This window comes from Gymnoscopelus microlampas, assembly GCF_963454915.1.
Source record: "Gymnoscopelus microlampas genome assembly, chromosome: 23".
NCBI classification, from domain to species: domain Eukaryota; kingdom Metazoa; phylum Chordata; class Actinopteri; order Myctophiformes; family Myctophidae; genus Gymnoscopelus; species Gymnoscopelus microlampas.
In genome coordinates, this window is record NC_139960.1 from 17,240,822 (window position 1) to 17,250,821 (window position 10,000).

Below are 10,000 nucleotides of genomic sequence, written 5' to 3' on the forward strand. Positions count from 1 at the left end.
TTAATAATAAACAAAATGTGCAAAGGGATACACTGTAGTATATAGACTGAGACAGCAGGTTGGAAAAGAAACCTGACAAAAAGGAAGATAAATATTGGGTTACACAGTTGCACAGTAGCTAATGAAATCTAAAGATTATATGACAGATACCGTAATGATAATGTAAGATGCTGATTTATCAATTTGTACAATCTCAGACATAAAATAACACTGAGGATCTTTACCATGTAGAGAGGTATTCTAAACAAGGGCACCGATACTGTGGGTGCCTCGGGGCTAAGGCACCCAGGAGAAATGACGAGCACCCATCACAAACTCAACACAAAAAAAGAAGAAAAAAAATCCAATCTGCACTTCATGGAGTGCAACGTTTTAAACATTTTTTGTACCGAATTAACCGCATTAAAGTAACAAAACAAAAAAATCCGTCGATTCCTTCTAGCACAGTCGAGGAATCATTGATAAGTAAGTGTTAGAGCGCCCTCTTGTGGAATTATTTTTTGAAAAGACGTAGACCTACGTTTATGGCACTCTACAGTTGGATTTCAAACGACGTACAGTAGATCTATGTCTTTGGCACCTAATGTGTTAATAATATTGCAAAAGTAACAGCTCTACAAGCTCGAAACGCATCTTTTGATTCTTTGTGTGATGCTGTAGTATTATCACATAGGGCGTTCATTTACGGGGAAAAAAAGTTAGAATATGGAGATAAGAGGTTTGGTACTGTACATGTGTGGTGTTTGCCACTCACCGGAGTTCTGTGCTGTCCGCCAATGAGATGGCTGGTTTCCTCACCGCACTGCTACACGCCTGGTTGTTACTGCACCAACACGCACACACACACACACAATAATATTACTTTCATCCAGGTCTAGAGTATTTACTTTAACCCATTAAAGGTCGTAACACACAGCAAGCGGTTCACGTGGGCGGTACCGCTCGGATCAGCGGTGATCGCGGCGCGATCATTGTTGTTTTTTTCCTCCTGCGCGGCGCGGTGAAAAGAAAATCTCACCACAACCCAGCTCTTGCCGCGCGCGCGTGCACAAACGAGCACGCGCGCGATTTGCCTCACCGCTCCTCAACTTCTCCGCGCGTCCCAAATAATCGCCCGCCTCTCATGGAAAATGATTTTCATAGGCGCGTTGGCCGCTTGCCGTGTGAAAGGACCCTTATACCGGGGAACGAGTCTGTGTATTTTTTATTTTATTTCTTTGGCTATTCAAAAAATAGCAGACATGCAAGCTCATGAAACACTATGCCCAAAATGATATGTATTTGGCTCCAAACCCCCATCTGAAAATGTTTCTGTTCCAGGGACCCCCCCAGAAGCAAAGATTTCAGTTACAAATGTTCGCTTTAAAAAAACGTAATCAAAGACCGCTGTCACATCAAATCTGTTGTTCATCCTCTCCTCCACTGCCCTGCTCTCCCCGCCTCACTCCTCTCTCCCCGTCTGTCTCACTCCTCTCTCCCCGTCTGTCTCACTCCTCGCTCCCCGTCTGTCTCACTCCTCTCTCCCTGTCTCACTCCTCTCCTGTCTCACTCCTCTCTCCCCGTCTCACTCCTCTCTCCCCGTCTGTCTCACTCCTCTCTCCCTGTCTCACTCCTCTCCCTGTCTCACTCCTCTCCTGTCTCACTCCTCTCTCCCCGTCTCACTCCTCTCTCCCTGTCTCACTCCTCTCTCCCCGCCTCACTCCAATCTCTGGCTCCTAACTTCACTCTGTCCCTCTTTTGCCATCCTCCCATCCTGCAATTTAAAATGTAAGTAATAGAACATTGTGTTCTACTGCTAGTTTGACCCATTCTAATACCCTTTAAAAAGTCTGGGCGACTAAGAACTTTAATCCATGAGTGCCCCCCCCCTCTCTCTCCTTAACATGCAGGAGATGGTGGTTTTGTAGGAAACAAAAAGCGGCTCTTGAACTAAACTGGGTTCAGAAGATCAGAGGTTTTTGACTAGAAATGTGGCTGCAAGTGAGAATCTTCATCTTGGCATTGATCTGTGTCTGTGTGCGCGCGCGCGTGCGTGCGTGCATGCGTGCGTGCGTGCGTGCGTGCGTGCTTGCGTGCGTGTGTGTGTGTGTGTAATTTTAAGCCACCTGAGGAGGACTCAGCTCCCACCAGTCTCGGTAGAATATCTAATTTTAGAGCTATAAAATCAGACACGCTGCAATTACCAATTAACTCATCGTCTCCCTGACGCCCGGCTTATAGCTTGGTTGTGTGAGCGGGTGTCGCACATCGTTCTCTGTCGGGTGGAAACCTCATATGTCCAAAACTGTTACTTTTCAGGATTTTACAGGAGCTTTACCGTGCACAACCAAGTATATCTTAGGCCTGAGTCAGAGCTTTGCTCAAGAGCACTTGATGCGTGACATAGCAGGCTGGGGCAGGGGATTTAACCTGCGACCAGTGGTGGGAAAAGTACTCTGGCTGTTTTACTTTAGTAAAAGTAGAAATCGTTGCTGTCGGGCAGAAACCTTTTATCTCCATCTCCATAATAACTTTTTGTGTTTTTTTTTTTTTGTAAATGAAGGCCCTACACAGCGTCACACAAAAGCATCAAAAGTAGAAGATCTACAAGCTCGAAACGCATATCATATCATTTTGGGGGTCCTTGACATGAAAAACCACTGATCTTATAGCAACATGTTTTTTTTACTGTTGGGATTTAGAAGACATTTGTAGAATCCCCCAGAAGCAAAGATTTGAGTTACAAATGTTCATACATTAAAAGATTAGCACAAATAAAAAAGAAGAGAGAATAGCAGATCTACAAACTCGTTGCAACGAGCTTGTAGATGAGCTTGTAGATCTGCTATTTTTGGATAGACTCCTTGTCACTACGGCATGCACACGTGACATGGCTGTAATACAAAAAAAAACAAAAAACGATATATATATATAATATTGAACTTATGTTCTAATACAGTGGTTTAATCTCAAAGTCAGAGCTGCTTCCCCTCCTCAGGACCAAGAAGACAGGCTTGTCTTCCTCCCCCAGTAACAACACGTCCTTCCAGAGGAGAAACTGAGTAAAAATAGACCCAAAGAACACACTTCACACCTCTCTGAAAAGCACAAAAGACAGACTTGTTTACTTCCAACAGCCATCACTGTCTCCCCCTCTATCACTCTTTCTACTGTCTGTCTGTCTGTCTGTCTGTCTGTCTGTCTGTCTGTCTGTCTGTCTGTCTGTCTGTCTGTCTGCCTGCCTGCCTGCCATGGGAGGAATGGAATGGAATTATTACCAGGTGCTCGAAGAGCGCCTGAGTCTAAGAAGAGGCAGCGTACTAGTCGACATATTACAGATTTGCATTCGACAGATTTGCGTCATTGGCTGTCCTTTAAGCCAATGGGAATATTTTCCCATACTCTGCACGGGCGGCCTCGTCCTCCCAAGCTATGGGTAAGCGACACCTATTTGTCATTGGCTGTCCTGGCTGTCCTTCACTCCTTTAAGCCAATGGCGACACGAATGGGGAGACGGCTCGTCCTCCGCAGTAACCGCCCTCCGCTTCCCTCATTCACACTGCAACAGTTGCAGACAGTGCAAGTTGTGTTGCAGCCTCAGGCAGGAGGGTTAGCCTAAATGCTAGCATGCTTCATTAGACCTAGTTTGGCTATTAAGTTATTATTTGGCCATGTTCACACTGACTTCAATCTTCGCTATTGTTGGGAAGACCTGTGTGGTGTCTAAAAATGTTGCCACCACTTATATAAAAAACATTATTAGCGTTTAGCGTTGCAGATTCTGTTGCCAGGTTTGGCGAGAGAAACAAGCAATCCGAAAAACAAGTAATCAGGTCTATGAAAACAAACAAACACACACACACACACACACACACACACACACACACACACACACACACACACACACACACACACACACACACACACACACACACACACACACACACACACACACACACACACACACACACACACACACACACACACACACACACACACACACACACAGAGCACCTGGTAGAATATGACTTCAAGTCATTTTCTTTCTTGTTTCTATATACAACCCACGCACAGCACAGGAGCTTTAAGGTTTTTCTTTTGGTTTGTCTCGTCTTTTTCCTGCCAAGAATCATGCTGGTGCTGCATTGACACCTTCTAGTGGTGGCCGCAGTGACAGTGACACACATTACCATATATATATCCAGACATATCCACTATCTTTCATCTATAATGTGCACAATAGCCACCTGGAATAGACCTGGAACGCATCCGTGTTATTTTAGATTTCTTTGGCAGATATACAAGCTTGTAGATCTGCCTTTTTTTTTTTTTAAATATGTGCAAATGATTTTTTGTAACTCAAATCTTTGCTTCTGATGATTCTACAAATGTCTTCTAAAGCCTAACGTTTTGTTTTTTTTAAACTATGTATGTTGCTATAATAGCAGTGGTTCTCAAACGTTTTTCATGTCAAGGACCCCAAAAATGTGTATTGTATTTGGCCGCGGACCCCCCCATCTCAAAATATTCTGTTACAGGGACCCCCCGACGCAAAGATTTGAGTTAAAAATGTATATACTGTATGTGAAAATGTGTGCAAATCTTTGAATATGTGTGTGTGTGTGTGTGTGTGTGCGTGCGTGCGTGCATTAGCCCTACTTTAGCCCTATTTTATACATAGGCTATTTGAAAATAGCAGATCTAGAAGCTCACAACGCGTCGCATCGCGACGCGTTGTGAGCTTCTAGATCTGCTATTTTCAAACATTTTAGTACTTTTACTTTTGGTACTTTAAGTACATTTGGATACCAATACTTTTGTACTTTTACTCAAGTCAATTTTGAGAGAGTGTGTGTGTGTGTGTGTGCGTGTGTGTGTGTGTGTGTGTGTGTGTGTGTGTGTGTGTGTGTGTGTGTGTGTGTGTGTGTGTGTGTGTGTGTGTGTGTGTGTGTGTGTGTGTGTGTGTGTGTGTGTGTGCTCACTCTATCTCCATGGTGAGGAGCTCCAGCAGGGCGGTGAAGAGGCCCATGTCATACAGCAGGAAGACGTTGTGTCTGGACCAATGGAGAACGTCCACGTCCGTGTCACACTCATCAAACACTCCTGGAGGGAAAAACACACACACACACACACACACACACACACACACACACACACACACACACACACACACACCACAAGGGGGCGCCGATTAGCTGAGGGCCGAGTGGTTAAGCCTCGTACCATATATTGTAGGCCTGTCAAAAAAAATCGATTCATGAATAAATCGCGATTCTTAATGCCACGATTTTAAAAATCGATTCAAAATATTAAATTTTGATTTTTTGAAAAAAAAAAAAAAAAAAAAAAAACATTTTTTTATTTTTATTTTTATAAGTTAGTACCTTTTTCACTGGCAATTTGTCTGAAATCAATGTCAGAAAGACTGCCTGACATGATCTGGCTGCATTGAAGTGTATGATTCAACTTTTCATGGTTTATATTATATTAAAATGTTCTAGTATAATTAAAGCAAAGTGATTTGGGGTATAGAAAATCTCAATAAATCGCAGAATCGAATATCAATTAATCGCAGAATCGCAATTTTAATCGAATCGGCACCCTAGAAAATCGCAATAAATCGCAGAATCGAATCGAATATCAATTAATCGCAGAATCGCAATTTTAATCCAATCGGCACCCTAGGAATAGATTTTGAATCGAATCGTGAGGTAAGTGAATCGTGACACCCCTAATATATTGTCTCTGTGGGGTGGAAAAAGTGGTGTAAAGTAACTGAGTACTTTTACTTAAGTACAGTACTTAAGTAAAAATTTGAGGTACTTTTACTTTACTGGAGTATTTCAAATTATCAGTACTTTTACTTCTACTCCACTACATCTCAGAGGCAAATATTGTACTTTTACTCCACTACAATTATTTGAACACTTTAGTTACTTTGCAGATATAAATGACTACATTATAAAACATACATGAACCACTTTAGTCCTATTTTATACATAGGCTATTTGAAAATAGCCGATCTACAAGCTCACAACGCGTCGCAACACTTTTGTACTTTTCCTCAAGTCAATTTTGAATTCCGGACTTTGAATTGTAACAGAGTACTTCTACATTGCAGTATTGATACTTTTACTTGAGTAAAACATTTGAGTACTGGCCAGTGATCACCCTCCACTGTGCCAATGTGCCTAAGGTTGCCTATCCCTGATGTAGCAGCTCACTGCAAAAGTTCAACCGTAGGCCAAGGCAAGAACTTGATTTCAACAGACTCCCTTTGCAAAACATTTGGGGCACAACGTTAAATCTTTTATCGTATTCATTTATTTTTCAGCATCACCGTTATAAATTAAGTCCCGCCTATGCCCTTCACTGTGCCCATGTGGAATAAACAGTGTTGGGCAGTAACTAGTAACTAAGAAATATATTACTGTAACATTATCACTTTCCCCAGTAGTAGTGTAACTTATTTCAATGACCAAAACAGTAATAACATTAGTTATTCATTTTGAGTCACTACTGTGTAAGTTACAATGAACACTACTCCAGTATGTATACATATCCAGCTTTAAAATCATTCATGTTAAATATGAATTGAATAATTTTAATAAGAAATGACTGTGTTTTAATAAATAAAGATAATCTCTGTCGGGTGGACACCTCATAATGTCCAAAACAGTTACTTTTCAGGATTCAAATTCAAATACAGCAAAAGTAGCAGATCTGCAAGCTCAACGCACAGTTTCGAGCTTGTAGATCTGCTACTTTTGATGTAAGACGTTGTAGTATAATCGGGTATGGCGTTAATTTACAAAGAAAAACACAAACGAACCACAGTGCTTTACTACAGTGACTGTGGTGTCAATACTCACTGACCACACTTGGCTGTAACACTGCATTTCACATTGACTGCTATCCACAGCACTGACTGATTGATTGAAACCTTTATTAACAGTTTGCAAAGACAAGCACAGGGAAGTAAAGTTCAATACAAGGTCATTGAACCAACATAATGTTAGCGCAGTCCAGGCTATCCAACCCCTGCACCAGCTTAAATACTCTATTACTTCACTCCAACCCCTGCACCAGCTTAAATACTCTATTACTTCACTCCAACCCCTGCACCAGCTTAAATACTCTATTACTTCACTCCAACCCCTGAACCAGCTTAAATACTCTATTACTTCACTCCAACGCCTGCACCAGCTTAAATACTCTATTACTTCACTCCAACCCCTGCACCAGCTTAAATACTCTATTACTTCACTCCAACCCCTGCACCAGCTTAAATACTATATTACTTCACTCCAGTCAGAACATTAAGGAACACAGGGTTAACCCATTCAATCCGGGAAAGGATCTGTGTCATTTTACAATTCTTTGGCTTTAAGAAAATAACAGATATACAAGCTTACAGCACGGCACCGAGTGCTGGATTGTGTGAGAGAGAGACAGACAGACAGACAGACAGACAGACAGACAGACAGACAGACAGACAGACAGACAGACAGACAGACAGATAGACAGAGTGTGTGTGTGTGTGTGTGTGTGTGTGTGTGTGTGTGTGTGTGTGTGTGTGTGTGTGTGTGTGTGTGTGTGTGTGTGTGTGTGTGTATATATGTGTGCGTTTGCGTGTGTGTGAGAGCATGAAAAAAGTAATTGAAAAAACACGGTCTCCTCACGTATTAGAAGGACAATATCAGTCACCAGAACCAAGGATGGGTGTTTTTGATGAATCTAACATGGTTAAAATGGAGTTTGAACTTACACTGGGTTTGTATAGGAAGGGGGCGTGTCTGATAAAATATCAAATATCTAAATACTGAATCAAGCAACTTAAAAGCTGTCTGGGGTGTTCACAAAAGCCTGAGGAGACCATAAAACGACCCAAAGTTTTTTTTTCAAAGTGAAATATCCCTTTAACATAATATCACTGTGTGTTAGCAGCACATACCCTGTGCCAGGTAGAGGATGGCTCGGGCCACCTTGAGCCTCTTGTCCCGGTCCGTCACCTCCAGGGCGTCCAGGAGTCTCATCACGTACGCCCGCTGCTCGTCCAGAGACAGCTCCGTCCACCGCCTGCCCCGCACTGTATGGAGGAGGACGAGGAGAACGTCATCACATCATGTTAATATTATTATTATTATTCAAATATTTGTATTGAATTTTTCTAAAAGTTCAAATAACAAACAACTACAAAACGCCACAGACACTGGTACTCAATACATACACGATGAAACGGATACACATACCATCCAATCACATCATATCATATACCAAATATATATGTCTTATTATGTCTTATTTGTTGTTGCAAGTAGAGCTAGATACTAGGGGTGGGCCGATGTATTGCGATATCAAAACGTGACGATATGTATCGTCGTGACGTCATACTGTATCGAAATAAATACAAAAATATTGTCCATATGTCCTCTGAAACAAAGGGGTTTATAGTGAAAACTTACTCCACTTGTTCCTTAAGCTCGTATAATTGTATTTATTTTTGTGTGTAGAACACTTTTTTATGTGTTTTATAAATAAAGCACTTTTATACTGAAGATGATGGCCAATGTTGATGATAATAAAATACATTTAAAAAATATTGTATCATTATCGTGAGCCCAATATCGTGTATGGTATCGTATCGTGAAATTTGTGTATCGGCACAAATTTAAGATACTTCTTCAAATACTGGTATCGATATCGACGAGTATGCCAGTCTAGGCCAACACTAGCCCTGGTCCAGAGCGTTAGTGAGTTCTCTCTAACTGCTCATAGACAAGGAATTCCACTGCCCTGCGAGGGCTCCAACTGTAGTGAAAATAAACAAAACCACTTCGCTTCTCACCGAAACAAAGACTGTTTTGTGTTGTTGAAAGTCTGTTCTCGGAGGTGGGAAGCCTCTCAGCACCCCACCTTCTCTGTAAAATACACTTTTTGGCCAGAAAATAATATTTCCCCGGAAGGAACAATCTGGTCAATAGAAAAATTACATAGACCAGATCTGTAGAGGGCACTGTGGAGCAAAACTTTTTTTCCTTCCTTTAGCTGGGAACAACTCTAAAAGACGGTTCCCCAGGGGGTGGGTGAGTTGTGACAACATGAGAGCACAGCACAGGGACATCTTGAGATCTCAGCAGCCTACGCATTACTTCTTGGCAGGCTGGAGAGTGTCAGAGGAGTGCAACCCCCCCCCCCCCCCGCCCTGGGCTCCTGATTGATTACTACAGAAACTACATCATTAACGCCGGTTCTTACTTTGTGAGGCATTTGACTTAACACATGAAGACCTGAGAACGATTCTACAAATGTCTTCTAAATCCTAACAGTTTTGTGAAAATACTTCAAATCTCAAATTTTTCCATGTCAAGGACCCCCAAAATGATATGTATTTGGCCGCGGACCCCCATCTCAAAATATTTTTTTCCAGGGACACCCAGAAGCATATTCAAAAAATAGAGAAAAAATATTGTGATTTTTTTAGCAAATCTTTGAATATATATATATATTTTTTTTTAAAGCAGAAATATTTAAAGGTAGGGTAAGTGATTTGCTTTTGTTAAAATAAGTGCTAAATAGCTCTATATTCTGATAGTACTCATTGCTATAGAGTGTTTGTTCAGTAACAGGAGTCTCCTTGTCTCTCCACCTCTTTATTAAACAGATAATGCATTTTCGTTTCAGTTTCATTTCCAATTTTATCCAATCAGGATAGAGAACTCAATCAGGATACAGATTAAACAAGTGAAATTGGAAGTGGTGACACTAAGAAATGAGCAGACAAAATTGGAACTGGAACACTATACAAATGAAGCTTAAAAATGGGTACTTTCTCCTGATTGGTTGAGATTTTGACACCTACCGGAAAATGTATTTTTTGTTTATTAAAGAGCTGGAGAGACAGGGAGACATGTGTTACTGAAAAAACACTCTGGTTCTCAAACTTTTTTCATGTCAAGGACACCCAAAATGATATGTATTTGTCCACAAACCCCCCCCCCCCCCAGGAATGAGACAAAAA

General features: G+C 41.5%; 1 protein-coding gene across 2 annotated transcripts in view; it reads right to left on the reverse strand.

The window, feature by feature from the left end:
* strip2 (striatin interacting protein 2) overlaps window positions 1-10,000 on the reverse strand; it is a gene marked incomplete at its 3' end in the record, with an annotated part of 47,807 nt that overhangs the window by 23,600 nt on the left and 14,207 nt on the right. For both annotated transcript variants that reach the window (XM_084049353.1, XM_084049352.1), the window contains exons 4-6: window positions 7,934-8,068; window positions 4,962-5,082; window positions 755-823 (exon numbers count right to left, since the gene is read on the reverse strand). In XM_084049353.1, the coding sequence (XP_083905479.1) occupies window positions 755-823; window positions 4,962-5,082; window positions 7,934-8,068 (325 nt within the window). The remainder of the gene's footprint in view (window positions 1-754; window positions 824-4,961; window positions 5,083-7,933; window positions 8,069-10,000) is intronic.